Genomic DNA, 20,512 nt, shown 5'->3' with positions numbered 1-20,512 from the left:
GACTGTGTTGTCAAAAACTCAAAGTCTTTGTAGCTGCACAGGACCAAGACTTGAGCGTGTGTTAAGAGAGCAGAATTATAACACGTTTAGTTGAGCACAAGATTTGATTTTACTTAGGACATGACGGTGTATATTAAGCATACGTTTTACCACTCTGAAACTGCAGCAACGATATCCATAAAAAAACTTTACTTCCCAGAAAAACCATAAAAATATATCACCCATCAGCATCAGAGGTTTTCCTACATTCAGTCTAAAACGCTTCACGTGTTTCTCAACGTCTCTAGAAAACAAAACAACTGTCTCCTTCGAACAGCTAGATCAGTTATGCCGATATATCCAACACATATTTGGTCCTTTCTTGCTAGAAATACATGTAAATCCATAACATAGTGAGGGGGTGTCATTTGGGAGTTAGTAATAAGGACTAAGGTTCATGAGTTTTCATAATTTCGCATTCAATGGCAACATCGGAGGCTTCCAAATGTGCCCGTTTCCTAGTGTTGTTGTTCTACCTTCGGTGCTTAGTCAAGAGATAAGAATTCAGATATTTTGAGCGGACATCTCACCAGCCTGCTGCATTCTCAGTCGTGGGTCTCTCCAGAAGAAGCAGCAGAGGGCAGCTCTTGGACTATGTCAATGACAGGCTCGCAAAAAAGACGCCAATCTATGCACTCACCATTAACCTACCTTACTAAAAGAGACAGCACGTGTTTGAAAGTTAATATTTAACATTTTCCGTGCTCCCTTCGAAACAAAGAAGACGTGTGCATGAGTATCACAATATGGCTGCCGCCTGTAACGCACAAGATACAGCTAATGTCATAATTTTCTTTCACAGAGAGCATCTTGTGACAGCCTCGTTCACAGTTCCATCGTTAACTTTCCAAAGAGACACAAGGTGGAGTCAGAGCATCTCTTCCGTTTCTTTATAAGGTTTAATCCCTGCAATGGATTAGCTTGGTAGCAAAACTGTTGCTCCGTTCACAAGACCATGCTGCACATCCAGAGCTGGATGGATCGGAACCACCTTAAATTGAACCCAGGAAAAACTGAGTTAGTACTTCCTGGCAACAGTGCACTCAGTTGGGGGCCCCATTTTTGGCCACCCTCGCTGGGTACACCTCCATCCCCCTCCCAGTCAGCCAAGAGTCTTGGGGTCACTCTTAGCGCCGATCTATCACTGAAGACCCAGGTCGGAACTGTGATCTCCTCCTGCTTCTTTCAGTTAAGAAAGATTAAAAAAATCGCTCATCTGCTGACCCATTCTGCTCTCATCCAGGTGGTGCTCGCATTGGTTCTCTCGCGGTTGGATTTTTCCAACTCTACCTACTTGGGCCTTCCCCTCACCATCGCTAAACTCCTGCAGATTGCTCAAAATCAAGCAGCCAGATTAATATTCAAGAGCAATCCCAGGAAGTCAGCCAAACCTCTGTTGGCCTCCCTCCATTGGCTCCCCATCACCCATCGGATCACTTTTAAGACAGGCTGCATAATCTTCAAGGCTCTTCACGGAAAGAGCCCCAGGTTCATCAACCAACTCATTAACAAATATGAACCTACTCGCGAGCTTCGCTCTACCCATCTGTCCCTCCTCACGGTGCCGACTTTTAAAAAGAAACGACTCGGCGGATCCAGCTTCGCATATCTCGCCCCTAAGACCTGGAACTCTTTGCCCTTGTCCATCCGGAGCTGCACCAAGTTGACAGAGTTCAGACGAGCCTTGAAGACCTGGCTATTCAAACAAGCGTACGGTTAGAGCAATATACCATCTGCCCCTGCTTTCATCAGCGCCATGAAACCCCTGGGTGACCGTGCGCTTAACAAATTCCGTATAGAATAGAATAGAATAGAATGTGTACTGCTATGACGGTCAGACAAGAAAACAGTACGGTGTGCCTCATCTGGAACCAAGAATCCGCTCCAATCACCATCAGCCCATGCAAGCCCATAAGCAGCTAGGTCCATCCATCTTTTGCAATCTGCTGGAGCCGCTCGTCCAAGGGGATCTTCCATTGTGAAAGACCTGCACCACCCAACCCTAACCCGGGAACTAAAGGTGAGAAATCACCAATGATCTACAGAAGTTTTGAAATTCTAGGCGTGGCAGCAGACAAAGAAGATTGACTTTGCTGGCTGCCTCAACCCAAGTAATGACCTGTTAACTAGCGACAAATAAAGGATGTATATGCTGAGGCTGCTCCGCCCATTTTTCAAATATATCCTTAAACCCAAGAACTTTCCGTATAGGTGGTGCACGCAACAGGCCCGACTAGTCAACTCCAGATCCCTAGCCAAAAGACTACTGTGTGTAAATCATTCAAGTAAATGGTCTGGTTTTCCCTCAAACAAACACTGGCCACTAAAAGGATGTTCAGCACATGGGCGTGGACATTCCATGACAAGCCTTTAGATCTCATCTATGCATATCAGCTTCAAGTCAACATAATGGCCCGGTTGAAGCATCAACCTTATCTATACCAGTCTGCATGGCTGCTTTGCCACTACAACACCAATAAATCTCAGATGTGACTTCGCAAATAGTCATGTAAACTGCAGACCACCATGGAGGGTAACTTCCACAAACCTTTTGCATTCTGGGTCCTCGGAAGCAGAGCATTACACGATCTTAACAACAGACTGCCTCATGCAAACACCTTGGTCACCAGAATATCCAGTCTCTTAGCCTACCTGTTAGGAAGAACTTAGAAAGAAAAGGTACTTTGCTTTAATTTGGCAGAAGATGCTTGACCAACCAAACTTTGTAGTGTAGAACGGAAAGACTGGAACGGCAGATCAGAAGGATTCTGCTAACGTTGATGAGCCACACATAAAGCCATTGATGAAATTCTCTTGGCTGTCTCCTAAAGAAATAGTTACTTACCTTTGGTAACAACACTTCTGCTGGATATTTTAGCTTTCTGCAGATTCCTCATCTTATTCATATCCCCAGACATCAGAATGGATACATTACAACTGCTATGCAACTATAAGAATAGAAAGCATTACAACTGCTCTGCAGTGCTGACCCACAACTTCAGCCATGCCTCCGAGTCACCTAGAAAGTGACACTGTCATATGTATGGTACTGCCTGGCTGATTGGCCCTTCCTTTTTTCCACTCCCAACTGCGGCGTAAAGAGAGGAAATATAAGATCTTAACAATGAAAGACAATGAGAACACATGAGTAACAAGCTGCAGAACTAGGATTATTATAAACAGCACTATTTCAGAAGGGTAGGAGAGAGGTTGGTGATGAATATGCAAGAAGATATAGTGCCCACCAGAAATATCACTACGGATAGGTAACTTTCTTCTGATGGAAACTTCGTCGTGCAAATTACTAATCTTATGGACTGGAGGCTTTGTCTTTTTGGTGTGGATGAGGTGGAGAAAGAAGTTGGGGGTTGGAGTTCTCTATATAAGCTTCGGTCCTTAAGAGGGCAATAAAAAACGTTGCTATGGCAACTGCAAATCAGATTGCTTTTGAATGCGCCCCAGTTGGCGACTGCAGATTTTGTGGGATGTAAGTGCTTGACTGGTGACTAGAGGCCAAGAGCTCATGTCATACCCTTACTCTACTTCAGCCGCTCCTGCAAAAAATCGGCTTCACACCAAGTAGACAATGGCCATCAAATGGAATGTCCAGAAATTGTGCCTGGACATATTCAGAGAAACTGATGTTCTTCATTCATGAGTATCTCACAAAGAGACATGTTGTGTTTGTGGATAAGTGTGGCTCAATGGTTAGAGCGGCAGACCCTGATGCAGAGGTCTAGCCCGGACCAGGGTTCAATTCCCGCCTCGGCAGGTATTGAGCTCAATTTCCCCGGACCTGATAATTCTCGCCTCGGTGCCTATTCTAATCATGGGTCCCACTCTGCAACTCTGGGCAATAGCTTGCTTAATCTCCACAACGGCCCCAACAGCGCTAGGATGCCTGACTTCACCTTGGGGGTGCCCAGGAGTGGGCACTTCACAGGGAATGGCCAGGAAGGGTTCCACAGCGGTATGTGTACAGCGCCTTGAGACCCATTCGGGGGTGATTTGTGCGCTATATAAGCACTACATTTACATTTTTTTTTACATATGAGGGACGACTACCCAAAGTAAACATTTTCCTACCTAGACGGTCAAGACTGCCTAGGGGCCTTATCACCATTGTTGTTTTGCTTGCGCTGGAGCCATTGGCGCACTGAATTAGGACGGATCCATTAATCTGAGGTATCGTGGCTCCAGGGGTATGGGAGGAGCGCCATCTCCCTGTGCGTGGACGACATAATTCTATATCTTTCACAACCATATTACTCCATAGCGAGGGTCCTATATATCTAGGAGTTATTCGGTAGCTACTCGTGTTACACCATAAATTGGACAAAGTCAGTAGTAATCCAGATGTCGTGCCCCTCTCCGAAACTACCAGCAAGGTGCAAGGTTCAAATCACGGGAGACAGCTTTAAATATCTGGGCATTCAAATAACCAGAGTTCATCATCTGTTCCTCCAGAGAAACCTCACTACCCCCTCTCCCCCCACCCCCGAGTTGGACAGGCTCCACACATATATACTGCATTGGCACACCTTGCCATTGTACTTCATGGGCAGAGCTGCCCTACATAAGATGATGGCCCTACACGGCCCCTGTAAATCCTGCAGATCACTCCGTACCCAGTTCCACCAACCTTTTTCAAGCGCATGGCACAAGAGCTCCGTACACTGCTATGGCAGGGAGGCGCACCTAGGATTGCATTACATAAGCTACAGAGAGGTGTCTATGAGGGCGGCTTGGCCGTCCCAGACATCAAGCTATAAGACTTGGCATCGCAACTTCTGGTTATAAACGAATGGGCATATGCGGACATTGGAGAGCCAGATTACAGAGTAGAAAGAGATGCAATGGCGGGTGTAAGTTATGAGTCACTCCTCTACGCCACAAGCCATGCCCAGAATGGCCAGCGCACACGACAGCTGTGGCCATATGTTGGACTGAGGCTAACAGGTTTCTAAGATGGCAGGGAAGATTGACTGGCATGACACCCTTGTGGCTGGAGGACCGGCTGCGGGAAGTGGCCACACTGGAGGGATTCAGGGGTTGGCAGATGATAGGAGAAGAACATCACGGAGACGTGTGGAGAAAGGGTTCACCTCTCCTCTTTGCCGACCCACAGCAAGAATATAGCCTGGCATCCACCCAGAGATTCCCCTACCTGAGACTCACACATGCCTTGCAACGACACATACAATGAGGTACGGCCTTCCCAGACTATTCTCCCTTAGAGGACAGGTTGCTACTCTACCACATCCCCGAAAAAGGAATGTAAACAATATACTGTAAACTCTTAACCGCTTCGCCGCAGCGCACATTCCACCGGCGGGGGCCTTCCGACGCACTCGCCCACCGTGACCTCGGACGGCCCCCGGCCGTCCAATGCATGGAAAAGGCTAAACAATGCACCAGATCCCCTCGTTTCCCTCCGTAACACCTAGGTAGATGACCTGGGTGATATAGAGGATGACTATTGAACGGAGGTTCTCCAAATTCCCCAGAGAAATCGCAATTAGCACACGATTCAGACTGATTCATCTTAAAGTACTCCATTGCTCCTATTACCCATGCACACTCCTCCATAAATGGGGAAAAACAGCGCTAAGTATCAGAGGCTGTTAGCAGGAGGGCTCCTTTTTTCATATCCTAAGGGAATGCCCCAAGATCAGTCCATTCTGGCAAAGAGTTATGACAATAACGTTGAGGGTAACTGGAATGGAGGTCTCGATGGATGCCAGGTGGCACCTCCTAATGATTCGGAGAGAGGAAGACTGGCCGAAACACACTAGGCTCTGACTGGCACTGGCAGCGGGCGTCGCAAAAAGGAATATCGCCAGGTTCTGGGGGCACCCCTCCCCCCGTCAACAATAGAATGGGAAAAGGACTTAGACTGGTGCCAGCGAAGTGGTATACAAAAGTAGGGGGTGCGTGAAAAAAAACTTGAAAAAATATGGTCTTAATGGTACAGGTATAGGAATGCACAGTGGCGCCTGTTACCTGTGATATTGTTCCATTTGCTTTGTAATGTATGACAACGTACCCACTGTAAATCATCTCCTGGTCCTGTTAAGAAAAGTTAATTCAATACCATGTTTACTCCTACGGAGACAGAATTTGTCCCACTCCCCCATCTATGTCTTATCCCTACTATCAATCAATCCAATGGTGTACATGCCTATGTGCTTCATAATGTACCATCTTATGAGCTTTTTTAATAAAAAGAATTCTAAAAATAAAAAACGACTGCCTAGGGGGACAAACAGAATTGAGCCAGCTTTAAAGTGACAAAGCAATCTTTAAAGCATCAAACTTTTGGGATCTGAACGCAAGCCGTTCCTGGGGCATTGGCATTTTATTGGGACCTTGGACATTCCTGACACGGAGCCTGAACTTTCTTGCCACGGACACTGAGGAGAACGTTAAACGCCGACTTGGGGCAGAACTACACCGCCTGCAGGGGCCAGGACTGCGAGACCCAGCGAGCATCGCGCATTGAACAACTCAGCGCAGCTGGTGTCTCTTCCCGCCCAACACCCCCTATTTAACTACGCCCTTTTTCCCGCGGACCGCGCGCGGGACGGAGCACGGGGCGAAGGCCGGGCCAAGGGCGGGCCCGTTTCAGCCCGGTCAAGACCAGACCGGGCCATCCCCCTTGGTTTTTGTCGTTTCTGTGGCCCAACTAGGAACGGACCTTGAGGATCATGTCCGGCCGCGAGCTAAGAAGTAAATCAATGCTGGCAGGCGGCTCTATAGCAGGAGGTATGGAACATTTTTTAATCATAGCTAATTCCTTGGTCGAATCTGAAAACTTAGTTTTGGAAAAGCAACTATCACAAGAAATCTCTGCAATTAAGAGATCATCCCTGGGAGCTATTGCAAACGCTAAAACCCCAGAGAGGAATATGGCTTCAGAATCACTTGTGCCTCGTACTCTGGAACTGGATGTTTCAACCCGAGTGGATGAGCATGATTCGCAGGACTTGGACATCTTGGTCAATGATATCTTGCCCGAGATTAATTTATTTCTTGATGTCCATGGTATTACCCCCGCTGTCACTGAGGGAACTATAATTAATACGCTGAACCAAGGGAATAAAGAAGGGGCAATTCCTAAAAGGAAACGTGTGTACCATCAAAAAGATGGGAGGAAGGCTAAAATTGTTAAACGACAGAGTGGCGGCAGTTCATCGGTTAGGCTCACCGCTGGTACAATAGAACCTGTGAATGGGCCGGCCGATTTAACTGCCTCCGCTTCTGGTATTCATTTGCAGGCCCAGCCTGGCATTGAGATGTCTGTCGAAAGCCTGGGTGCCCTTTTTAAATCCCTATTGTATTCCCTAGAAGCTAAACTGGATAATATAGAACTCAGACTGGCTAATATTGAGAAAGTCACATCTGGCCTTGTAGAGAACTTAAGAAAGGCCATTAAGTCGGATGTAGCTAAGAATGCTGTGTGCCAGAAGGGGGGGGGGACCGCCTATTGTAGACTGTAGTCTCCCTATCAAACCGGGCTCCAATCTGGTTCATCAGCAGCCCCCAAATCCGATTATTGACCCTTTGCCCGAGACTAGATCTGGGTGCCCCTGTCGCAATTATTAACTTCCTGGCCAGACTGTATACTAAGCTACCTGCCTGGATACGATTTGGTCAAGCGGGGGAATGCACCAATAATATTAAGGTTAATTCAGGTATCAGGCAAGGTTGTGTCCTTGACCCACTCCTTTTCTCCCTTTTTATCAATGCCATGGATACTGAGTTAAAACTGGTTAATTCCGATGCACCGCTAGCAGAGGGCCAAGTAATTCCTGTGCTGCTTTATGCAGACGACACGGTCCTTTTATCAAGAACACCTGTCGGTTTGCAGAGACTAATGGATAGATTTTCAGATTTCATTAGGGGAAGGAAACTGAAGATCAATAACTCTAAAACTTTCATTATGTCTTGAGGAAAAAAGTAAGGAAACTAAGATCATTCCAGATCGAGGAACAAAAAATCCAAGTGGTAGACAAATTCTGTTATCTTGGCATTACTTTTAGCAGTAGTGGCATGTGGGCACAGGAGATTTTTAATGTCAAAGCAAAGATGGGCAAAAGTGCTTTTGGTGAATTCAAAATTGCTTCTAAACTGGGAAGCCGACGTATCTACGATATGCTGCATATTTATCGCCATAGATGTGTCTCAGTAGCACTTTATGGATCAGGTGTCTGGGGCCACTGTCGTCATGGGGATCTGCAATTAGAGGAAAATAGATTTTTTTTTAAAACTCCTCTGCCTCCCAACATCAGCCTCTACTGGGCTGATCCATCAGGAAGTAGGGCTGGAGTATTTGACCGATCTTATTGGGTTAAGACCTCTTATGGCCTGGAGATCGATCTGGGCCAAGGAGGAAACTGGCTTTACCAGTAGAATAATCAGTGACTGCCTCCGCCTGGATAAATGCACTTTGATCCCATGGCTTAACTATGTTGTAATGTCGTTCAGAGAAGTATTTAATTTGAATGTTTTAGCTAACCCAGCTAGTACTAATGATATTTCTAAGAAGGAGCTTAAACTTACTTATCTGGGGGGAAAAGCCAAAGCGCGTAGTGACGCCGCAAGCCAGCTTTTAACCCATCAATTTTACTATTCTAATAATTTGGTTAGTTCTGGCTATTCAAAGTACCTAAAGGTGGTTACTAGGCCATCTCATCAGTACGTCCTTACCAGATTAAGATTAGGTATTGTACACAATCTGGTGGCTTTCCCCTTGATAAAAAAGCACCCTTCCGTCTTCTCTCCATGCGATGGGACTACGAAGCAGAGTACTGTGCACTTTCTGCTCTTCTGCCCTCTGTACCTGTATCTTCGTATTGCCTACCTTAAGCCGCTTTTTAAAAAATACTGTGTATCAACCGTTAAAACTGCTATGAGGCTTTTATTTGCACTAGATGAACCCGATGTGTGTTTTTTTACTGCAGTATTTATTTTGAAATCCATGGCTGCTAGGAAAAGTATGGCTTCTCCATCAATTGATACTGTCCTTGATTGATGTTACACTAGCAAGTTTTTTGTCTATTGAATGTTCATTTCGGTCCTTTTTCCCTTGTGATCGTAATATTTTAAACAGTATAATTGTCCTGAAATGTTATGATATGTTTTTATGTGCTTTTATGATTGTTTAATGATCGAATAAAGCTTTTTGAATCGAATCGAATCAAGAGATATGGTCGATCAGAAACATCTGTATTCTCCTGAAGCCTCTCTTGAGACTGTGGGTTTGGACTGTGGTTTGTCCCAGGCCTGAATCAGTGCTCCATTGAATGCAAGGACACCTTCTGACGGTTGCTTTCCCACCAGAATCTCTGTACACTACAAGGTTACCGGCTCTACAGGATGGACTAGAATGATCAGTCTCCATAGTAGATAACTGAATCTGTTCCACAGAGGTAGATCCCCTTAAGTGTAATCTAATCCACTATGGTCCAGTAAGCCCATTAAATGTCAACAAATATAGTATAGGGTGGAATTAAAAGGTCCACCTCCCATTGAGACGTTTGAACACACTACTTTCTAGACGATAGGTGGAATCTTAGGCAGCTCTTTTGTCTGTGAGATACTCATTTTGCTCTTGCGGTCTCGACAATGCGATGGGTTGTCCCTTTCAAATCTTCTTCAACATTAGTGACGCCACATATGGCAAAAGATGGCGCAGAGAGAATGGCTTTAGAACCAACATGAATTCCCCTTCATGGAAGGTATTATGAGATTGGTCTCCCTCTGATTGATATCACAAATATAATGATGGACGGAGTGTTGAAACTTTTTCGAACACTCACCCCTCTGGGTTTAATCCATCGTTATTTTGCTTTCCACGTCACTCCAGTTTGGAGCCAGCCATATGGAAATCAGTCTTGACCCTGCTCCTCATAGGAACTGTCTAGCCCGAACTGCCACGTCCTCCCTGGACCAGAAACAAGCATCCTGGGACCGGCTTTGGGGTATCACCCCTCAGCAGCCAGGTTAGTTTGAATCCAGAGGCGCAGCAAGCACGGGACCCACATTTGGGCATTCCCTTAGCAAGGTGGGTGCTTTGGTGCTATCGCTGCAATTTGTCCGGACTTTGCACACAGTACGGGAAATATGCACCCTAGGTGGCTGGGTGCAGTCACCATGTGATCACCACAATTAGACTGCCTGTTTTTTTTCTTGATCAATAGCCCTTGGGAGTTTGCTTTTGTATATAAATTAATGATTATACTCCAGATACCATTTGATTGATGTGCAGACAAATAGCATAGCAACTATCTATTTTTTGTTCATCGACTGGGTCCTTTTGAATTATTTCTAGACTGGAGCTTCAATCAAAGTCTGCATATTCTGGGGTGGGAAAGCATTAGAAATCATAAGATCCGTGGCATTCCCGCTGGTTACTCGAAGCTCCACCCTCACATCAGCTGCAAGTAAGCTCATTGCCACTTACGTTCATTCATGAATCTAAATCCCCTTAATATTCAAACGTCTGTGTCCTCTCAGAAGCTACCTTGCAAAACTGTTCACGGGGAGCAATTTTTTGAAAAGAAACACAAATTGACTTATCATGACTTAAGTGCAGGGAAACTTCTTCATTAGAAACTGTTATTTGACATCAGAGGAGAAAAGCAGAGGACCTGCGTTTGACACATCACTGGACTTTAGAAACACTACTGAATGTTTTAACATCCGCTGGAACATTTGGGGCTATTCTATGCTCCGCACGTGATTAATAGATTTTAAAGGGGTCTTTGAGATCTATTTACCTCATAAAATAACATCCTGTGAGGAGGGAATGGGAGGCAAAGAAAACTCGAGTTTGAAAAAGCTCACAGAGGTCTCTGCTACTCAGTCGGCTCCTGCTATGTCACTCTAGTCTCTCCTCACCCCTTTCAGGCAGTTCTCGCCAACTGTGCTCATTATTCATTATGACACACACAACCACTCTCCTCTTCTCACCTTATATGTTTTTTTCTTGCCCTCCCCCAAGCATTCCGCCTCTTCATGCTCCTTTGCTCCCTGGGGCAGGTTGGTGTAGTTGGCCAGACGGTTGAGGAGCGATGAAACCTTGGGTCTGGTATCCATTTCTTCCTAAAATAAACATCAGAGCATAAAAACATAAAAAGCAAGACAACATGAGGGAGAGAAAGGAGCAAATGGAGTAAGTATATAAAAAATGAGAGTAAAGTGACAAAAGAAAGACGTGTGAAAGATGAAAGAAAAAACTATTTAGTGAAAGAGAGGAAGACAGATGGAAAAAGGGTAGTGAACAGGAAAAAGAACGACGTGCAGAACAAGAAGATGGTTAGTAAAAAAGAAAATTGTTATGTGGAAGCCAAGTATATTGGAATGAGAACGTGAAATCGAAAAAGAACAAAAAAAAGAGAAAAGGGAAAATGTATTTAAAAGGGGAGGGCATAGAGGAAACGAGAGACAAGAGAAGGTACGCAATAGAAGAGAAAGGGGAGGACACAAAAGAGGTTAAGAAAACAGCTAATATGTGAAGTACCAACGGGAAGCAAGAGAGAAAAGCAATGTTTTCATTAACAACTGGACTATGCCCTGTGTGTCGATGGTAAATGTAGCTAGGTAGCCAAGAGCCTGATATAAGCACGAGCACCATACAGACTTGTATGTAGAATGCACAGAGCAGGACAAAAGTCAAGCACTTGGTGTAAAAGATACAGAGTGCATGCCTTTCACCATACTTGTGAATGAGCGTAACTTGGCAATGTCACATGTGCACTACCAACTTATCTGGTCCACCACTTGAAGGTGCGGTCCTCTTTTTTCCCATTTCTTCCTGCGATACTGCACATAGATAAAGAATTTACAACAAAAAAAGACTATTTTCTGCTTACTTTGTTTTTAATACATTTTAAGAAGCGTCAAGACCAGAGCAGCAATATGTTTTGTCACCCATCCCTTGAGGTTATTCTATCTTTTGTTATAAAGGGTCAGGACGGTGGGCTCTGACAAGCTCCCACCGTGTCCCCTGTGTCCTGCACTAGCTGCACATGGCGAGCACCTAACAGCGGCCCGGTTGTGCGATTGGGACGAGATGTGGGGCAGTTTATGGGTGAGACACCAGGCAGTGGTCATGGGCTAACGAAGCCTCCCTGGCCCTTGGCTCGGACGCAGGGGTGTGGGGCCAGAGCGCCGGAAGGAGTCCGGCATCACGACGACCCGTGGGCCTTGGCGTTCATTGCGTTACGCAGCAGCAGAACCTGTGTTTTCTTTATTTTTCAAGCGGAATTCAGGCGTTATTTTAAAAAAAGGGCCCTTTTTTTCTCATCAGTAAAGGAAAGTATCATGCTACATCAATCATCATGCAGGCTATTAATCTAGTGTAGCACGGGCTTGCAAGGGCGTATTGGTGGTATATATAAAGGGCAAACGTGGCTTGGCAGCAATTTGAAAATCACAATGAAATTACATTTCACATATTTAGTACTGCACTATATTCCTTACTTATTTACAATGTTATGCTTCAAGAGATGAAGTAATTTGCCCAGATTCATGCAACTTATTCTCAAATCGTGAACAGAACCAAGAGCCCCAGGCTTTAAATGGCTTTCACGGCTGTCACTAAAACACACCTCCCAATACAATGCACTCTATTGTATCTGCATTTATAGAGTGCTTCATACAGCTGCAGAGGTCACACACTGCTTTCGTGGAGTGGTAAAACAAATGCTTGGATGAAAGTCAGTCTCTGTAATGTTACTTGTATAGAAAGTTTCGAGGTCATTAATAAGGACAAGAGTCGTGTGTTTTGTCTTTGCACCTTGGCGTGTATTGAAGCCAGACGGAGTGAGAGATAGGATGCTTATGTAGTGTATAGATGGCTAGACAGACTATGTGTTGTCAGGCATATGTGGCAAATGTTGAGGTGTGGAGTATTTATGGAAGAGACGGACTAAAGGGGCTGGAGTTAATATTCAGCGGCCCATAGTAGTGATGTAGGAGAAAAGTGAGAGAATACACGGGCATAAACGTGTGAATACCTGATAGCATCTTTGTAATGGGCTGCGTCACACACTGTACAAGCACACTGTACAATCACATTCAATATGGAACAGATTAATGAATTAACACGTTTGTAGCACAACAACCGACTCAGTCTCTTGGCGTGGACACAAGCAGCGTTTCCTAAACTGTGGGTCGCAAGTCGATTTTTGGTGGGTCGAAAGGATCCATGCAGTAAATAGAAATGCCTTTAAATTCTGTGTTTGTCACATTGTTGGTGGTTCACAGACAGAAGTCAAATGTCAGGCTAGGTCTTCTGACAAACTGCTTATTCTTTTCACATGGTGATTGGTGTTTACTCTTTTATTACTCCGACTTCAAAGTGAGAGGAGTTTTTACATTTAATTAAATCATGTGACAGCCATATGATGTCGGTTTTTGCAACATACAACAAAATGCAAGTACGTACGTGACAGTATGTATTCCGAAGTTAGGAAAGCAACGATGAAGCACATTTTATTTTGTAATTTGAAGTGTGCTGGAACCAGATTTTAATAGGATCAAAACCAATCAAAGCACTTTCCTTGGTGATGCACAAATGATAAATATTCTCAGAAACTCAATTTCCACATTTTAACATTTGTGTGCTATAAAATTCTATCAATAAAACTGTATGTCTGCGCAAATTTAGAGGCCATTTTAATGGAAAATGTGCTGTCAGTAAATGACAATGCACTACCACACAAAGATTTGGTTAAATAAAAATTAGAAAAATTGCCCGCCTCATGTCCATTAATGGCTGGTAGGTCGCGAAACTTTGTCTTTTTAAAAATTGGGACGTGGCTACTGTATAGAGTGCAGTGATGTCAGGCGAAGTTCCCAGTCTCCCAAACCATAAAATAAGGCCCTTTTGTCCCTTTGTGTGGCTAATGCTCAGAGGTACAATTTTCCATCAGTTATTGTATAGAGTCTGTTAAGTCCACTTAGGACCTACAAAGAAGCAGCCCAAAAGCGCCACCAATAATACAACTAAGCAAAGTAAATTCTCTGAGGAGTCCATCATGAAGTGGTGTCAGAGCGACTCATAGGACTAGGAAATGTACAGCATACCATGGTTTAGGCTCTGAGGAGTCCACCCAGGATTAGTCGGAGATAAAACCCATGGTAATGGGTAGCATACAAGAAAACGAGTTACTTATCTGTAACTTCAGTTATCCAGTATTGATATCTTTCATAGATTCACATGCTTAGAATCATCCCCGCCGACGAGGTGGGAGTCTCGCGGTACAATAAAAACACACATATTATAGTCATAACAGCATTATACAATAGGCTACTGTGGACTGCAAAGTCACTACATTAGCCTATCTTAGTCCTTTTGCAAAAAGAGCCAAACTTGGAACACAGCCAATCAGGCTGCAGCACCCTCTTAGAACCATCCACAGAGAGGCAAACCCTCAGATTTTCGTAGCACAAGTGACAGTAACTATGCCATAATGATAAAGTAAGCCTCTCCGGGGAGGAGGGTGGGTCACATGTGAATCTATGAAAGACCAATACTGGATAACTGAAGTTACAGGTAAGTAATTCGTTTTCTTATCCAGTATTGGGGTATCTTTAATAGATTCACATGCTTAGAATCAGAATAGCTAGCAGTAAACAATACTTCGATGTATAGTGGATGGTGGGTATCATAAGAAAACCAATAGATACCTTGCAAACCCAACACACATTTTAACCCTAATAAAGGGCAATTCATAAACATATGCATCAAATAGATATATGCAATAATGAAGATGTCAATTAGTAAAACTATAATCACCTCCTTACAGAGGCTTAACTTATTTAAAAAGGGTTCGCAACACTGCTTGACCCACTACTGATTCAGCCTCTGTTGCCAGATCCAGGCAGTAATGCAGTGTAAAGGTGTTCCCCTTTTTTCCAGGTTGCAGCACGGCAAATCTTCTGCAATGGCACATCGGCAAAAAGAGCAGTAGATGAGGATACTCCCCTAGTAGAGTAAGCCTTAGGTTTGTTTGACAAAGGATGTCCAGTTTTTAAATGGCAGAATTGGATAGTAGATGCAATCCACCTTGCGATAGTGGACTTCGTCACAGCTGATCCTGGTTTCTGATCACCATAGGAAATAAATAATTGGTCGGATATTCTGATGGACACAGTACATGAAATGTAGAACTTTAAACATCTCTTGACATCCAAGGTATGTAAAGATTTCTCAGCAGAGTAAGACGGATTAGGAAAGAAAGAGCGTAATATAATAGGCTCATTAAGATGGAATGAAGAGGGAACTTTAAGTATGAACGTGGGATTAGTTCTTAGAAGGACATAGTCATTGGTACATTTCAAATAAGGTTGTTTGATAGTGAAAGCCTGTATTTCACTTACTCTTCAAGCAGAGGTGAGTGCCAATAGGAGCGCTGTTTTCCAAGAGAGATACTTTAAATTGGCTTTGTGAATGGGCTCAAACGGATGCTTCATTAGTTGTTGCAGCACCAAATTCAGTCTCCATTGGGGAGGAGGAGCCCTAATAGGTGGAAAAGTTCTGAAAAGCCCTTTTAGAAACGGTTTAATCAGACGATTAGAACAAAGGGATTCCCCTCCTGTAGAGTGCCTGTAGGTAGAAATGGCCGCTAGATGCATTTTAACAGAAGCAAACATGAGACTAGATTTAGACAACGATAAAAGATAAGGCAAAATCTTATCTGGAGAACATTTTAAAGGATGTATATGTGTGCCTTCTTTAAATATGATTGTGTGTCCTAGTTTTTTATCTTGCCATTTTGTATATGATTGAGAAATGTCTTTCAGATGTTATTACACTGTTTAAATGAAATTAGTTTTCTATGAAAATGATTTATATACATATATAAAAAATAAACCTAAAAAAACTTTTTTGAATAATTTTGTTTCTGTTATAATTATGTGGGCAGGTTAAAAGTGAAAACAGAAATTTGTTCTCATGGTATCTAGGGAACACCCTTCTCATGTTTTTTTCGTTAGTATTCTCGCCCTGGCGGGTTGTTCCCTTCCTTGACATCTATCTTTAGATTCAGGGCCCCTCTTCTGTTTTTCAATTATTCTTGTTGCTACACCAGGAACAGAATGGTTTCCATTTTAACGCATATGTTTTCAAAGTAGAAGGATCTCTCGCTCTAGCAAGAATGCCTCTGCAGTCTGAGGTAAATTTATCTCCTTAAACTCCGTGAATCCAGAAACCATGCATGAAGTTGTAAATGGACTGGACGAGGATGAAGAATCTGGCCTCTGCTCATTGACAATAGGTTCAGGAATGTTGGAAGACGGTACGGTTTGCGTTTGGATAGAAGGAGAAGCACTGTGAACCAATGTTGACGTGGCCACTTCGGTGCAATGAGAATCATTCAGCATGGTTCCATCTTGAGCTTGCGCAGAAGTCTTGGAATCAACGGGAAAGGGGGAAATTCGTAAGCAAAAATCCCCGTCCATCTCATCATGAAGGCATTCCCCAAGAGACCTTCTCCGGCTCCCAACTTGCAAAGAATGGGCACTTCCAATTGTTCTTGGAGGCAAAGAGATCCATATTTGGCCTTCCCCACTTCTGAAATATATTCTCTTCAATTGTTTGTTCCAGCTCCCATTCGTGACAGGACTTTGATGTCCTGCTCAGCGTGTCTGCTAAAGTGTTGTGGATCCCTTGAAGATGTTCCACCTTGATTTTGATATTGTGGGAGAGTAGCCATTCCCAAATGCTTTGAGCTTCTTGAGACAGAATGTGAGACCGGGTAACCTTTTTGCTTGTTTAGGTAATGCATGCAAGTGGTGTTGTCGGTTCTGATCAGAACCGTTGACCCTTGAACTCTTGGGAGGAAGACTGCAAAGCCAGGAAAATGGCTCGAAGCCCCAGAAAATTTATGTGCGTCTTTGTCACTGCAGCAGACCATTTCCCTCTTAAGCAGAGATCTTGAAGGTGTGCACCCTACCCTTCTAGGGAGGAATCTGTTGTGAGGATGAAATCAGGTACAGAAGGTTGAAAGATGAGCCCGGCTGAGGCATTTTTGGAACGCTTCCACCAGGAAAGAGTTTCTCGCATAACTGGAGTTATTTGCACCAGGTCGTCGAACGATCCCGAGATTTTCAGCCACTGACTGTCCAGCTCTTCCTGAATTGGTCTCATTCTCAAACGGGTATGAGTTACTAGCAGAATTGCTGATGATAGTATCCCCAGAAAAGATTTGATCATCTTTACAGAAGCAAACTTTCTTTTTAGGAGGTCTGACGCCGGAGAAACAAGTCGAGATTGCCTTTCTTTGGACAAGAATGCTATGTCTTGGATGGTATCCAGCATTGCCCCTAGAAATTGAATCCTTTGGGAAGGATAGAGGACTAATTTTTGAATGTTCAGAGACAGTCCTAGAGAGTGAAAAACCTGCAGGCATGTGGATGTTGCATGAGAAGCCGGTTGAAAGGAAGGAGCCTTTATTAGCCAATTGTCCAGCGGCGTTCGATACTGTCAGCCATCCCATCCTGCTGAATAGGCTGGCTGGGTTCGGGATTCAGGGTTTAGCCCTTCGGTGGCTGGAATCATTTCTATCTGGGAGAACCCAGAGAATCCAGATGGGAGATAGTGTATCAGGAGTGGGAAGTCTGACGTGTGGCGTCCCCCAGGGCTCAGCACTATCCCCACTCCTGTTTAACATATATCTACAGCCCCTGATTAACACACTAGCGGGGATGGGCTGCCGGGTGTTCAACTATGCTGACGATACACAGCTGCTGCTGGGCATAGATGACACAGCACAAGCCCAGGCACACGCGCAGGATATACTTAGATACACGGTCCACTGGATGTCCACCAACCAGCTCAAAATTAACCCGGAAAAGACAGAGGTGCTGATAATACCATCTAAGTGCTCCTCCTGGAGCGATATGTACTGGCCCCAGGAGCTGGGCCCAACCCCACAGCCAGCAGCCACGGTCAAAAGCCTGGGTATTAAACTGGACAGTGGCCTCTCAATGACCAACCAGGTTTCCACCGTGGTTGGCACTTGTACAGGTCTTCTAAGACTGTTGCGCAAACTAGTCCCTCTTCTCTCCCAGTCGATGCTACGCACAGTGGTTACGGCTACCATAGTGTCAAGGCTCGACTATGGCAATGCGCTCTACCTAGGCCTGCCAAAAATGCTAACAAACAGACTCCAGGTAGTCCTAAACGACGCCGCTAGACTTATCTTCAACCTTCCGCGGAGAACGCATGCTTCTCCACTATTAAAAAGTCTACACTGGCTACCAACTGGACAGAGGTCTGTTTTTAAAGGCCTCTGCATAGCCCACAAAGCCATCTACGGGAAGGCCCCGACCTACATTAAGGAACGGATCGAGATATATAGACCGGAAAGATATCTCAGGTCCTCTGATGCCAAACTCCTTGTATGTCCTCGTTTTAAGCTGGCCACTATGGGAGGGAGATCTTTTTCGGTTTTATTACCGAACCTTTGGAACGCCCTGCCTGAAACACTCCGAAAGGAGGGGAATCTACTCCGCTTCAGGAAAGCCTTGAAGACCAACTTGTTCAGAACAGCACTCAGTCTAGCTTAGGCACTCCACCGTTTTATATCTCGGATGTTATGTTCTGTGGTCAAAGCGCCCTGAGACCTGTAGGTGACCCGGCGCTATATAAACCCATAATAACAAATAACAAAAAAATAACAAATAAGGGAATAATTGCATGCCATGCAGCCTGAGATGAGCTGCTACTGGAGCAAGGAATTTGCTGAAGACTCTCAGAGTTGAGCGTAAGCCGAATGGGAGGACTTTGAATTGGAAATGTACACCTGCCACAGTAAATCAAAGAAATTTCCCGTGGTTGGGATGAATTGGGATGTGGAAGTACGTATACTGGAGATCCAGCGCTGTCATAAAGTCAGCATGATCCAAAAGCTGAAGGGTTTCCTGAAGTGTGACCATGCGGAATGACTTCCTTTGTAGGAATTTGTTCAGTTTTCTTAAATCCAGGATTGGCCTCCATTCCCCTGACTTTTTCTTTATTAGAAAAAAGCGGGAATAAAATCCCTTCCCAACCTGAGAGCGAGACACTCTTTCTATTGCTCCTTTTGAAAGCATGGTTTTTACCTCCTTTCTGAGAAGAGCAAGATGCGGTGGATGCTTCTTCAGGGGTGGATGAGGAGGGGAGGAATTGATAAATTCTAGGGTGTGACCGAATTTGATAATGTCCAAAACCCACTTGCCTGTGGTTATTTTCTTCCAATTTTTGAGATGCTGGGATATATTCGGAATTGTGTAGACTAGTTGTGGCATATCTGGAGCAGGTGTTGAAAGATTGTCACTGTTTTCTAGCAGAGTCTCTGCCTTGAGGTTGGCGTCTTCTGCCCTGTTGTCTATAAGCGGCCGCTGGGGGATTTCTATAGGACTGCTGCTGTTGCTACTGTTGGTATCCATATCGACCTTGATCGCCCTGGTAATGGTATTTCTGAAATCCTCCATGAAATGAATATGAACTCTGTCTCTCGCGCCTCGAAAAGGCGTTTTTCTGTATTGTAAGGTACCCAGTGCCCTGGCGGTATCAGTATCTTTTTTGATTTCTTGTAAATCCTCGTCTATGTGCTTCCCAAATAATAAGTCCCCATCAAATGGCATGTCCAGAATCTTTGTCTGGACCTCCGGGCGAAAGTTGGTGGATTTCAACCAACCCTGACGTCTAAGGGTTGCTGCTCCGGCAAGTTGGCGAACACCCAAAGAAGCCATATCCATAGAGATATCAATAATCTCTGATGCAGCCCTTTCGCCTTTCAGAAGTATTTTTCTCTCTTCCTGTTGCTTATCCTCAGGCAGAAATGTCAGACCATAATTGGCGGTCATATCTGCCTAAAATTGCCAAAGAATTTGTGGCACGAACTGAAGCACCCGCCATGGTGGTAAAGCGTTTACTGATGTTATCTAGGCGCCTTCCATCCTGGTCTGGTGGGGCAGTTACAGGAATTGATGGATTACGAGACTTCCGTTGGGCCGCCTGTGAGATGACGGAGTCTGGTCTTGGGTGCCCAGAGAGGCAAAGCAGGAGCATCATCCGGTGCCTTATATTTTTTATAGATTCTAGGGAGAATTGCAGGTATTGAGAATGGAGTTTTCATTATCTTCGTCCCTTCTTCCCAAATATGATCTATTATCGGGATCGAAAAAAACGATTTTCTACTTTGGTCTTTAAAATCATATAGAAAACACTCAGTTTTCTGTACCGATACTGGAAGATGAAATCTAGCTGCGGCCCATTCCATGATAGCGTGAAAACCTCTTATATCCTCAGGAGGGGAGTCAACCGCCTGAGGGACTGGTGAGGATGGCGTTGGAATTAAGTACTCGTCCCATTCATCCACTGTTGTGGGTGAGTTTGGTATTTCTTCCTCTTCAGCCACAGTGTCACCATCATCATCCTGAATGAGTAGGCAAAACCACCTGAGGCACTGAGACAGGG

The 20,512-nt window shown here is 44.5% G+C and overlaps 1 protein-coding gene across 3 annotated transcripts in view; it reads right to left on the bottom strand.

The window, feature by feature from the left end:
- Positions 1-20,512, bottom strand: part of SLC12A6 (solute carrier family 12 member 6) — a 784,900-nt gene that overhangs the window by 335,636 nt on the left and 428,752 nt on the right. For all 3 annotated transcript variants that reach the window (XM_078644820.1, XM_078644821.1, XM_078644822.1), the window contains one exon: positions 11,014-11,145. In XM_078644820.1, the coding sequence (XP_078500946.1) occupies positions 11,014-11,145 (132 nt within the window). The remainder of the gene's footprint in view (positions 1-11,013; positions 11,146-20,512) is intronic.

Source organism: Lissotriton helveticus, chromosome 5_1, assembly GCF_964261635.1.
Source record: "Lissotriton helveticus chromosome 5_1, aLisHel1.1, whole genome shotgun sequence".
Classification (NCBI taxonomy): Eukaryota; Metazoa; Chordata; class Amphibia; order Caudata; family Salamandridae; genus Lissotriton; species Lissotriton helveticus.
The sequence above is the reverse complement of the archived record's forward strand: the minus strand, read 5'-3'. Positions and strand labels throughout refer to the sequence as shown.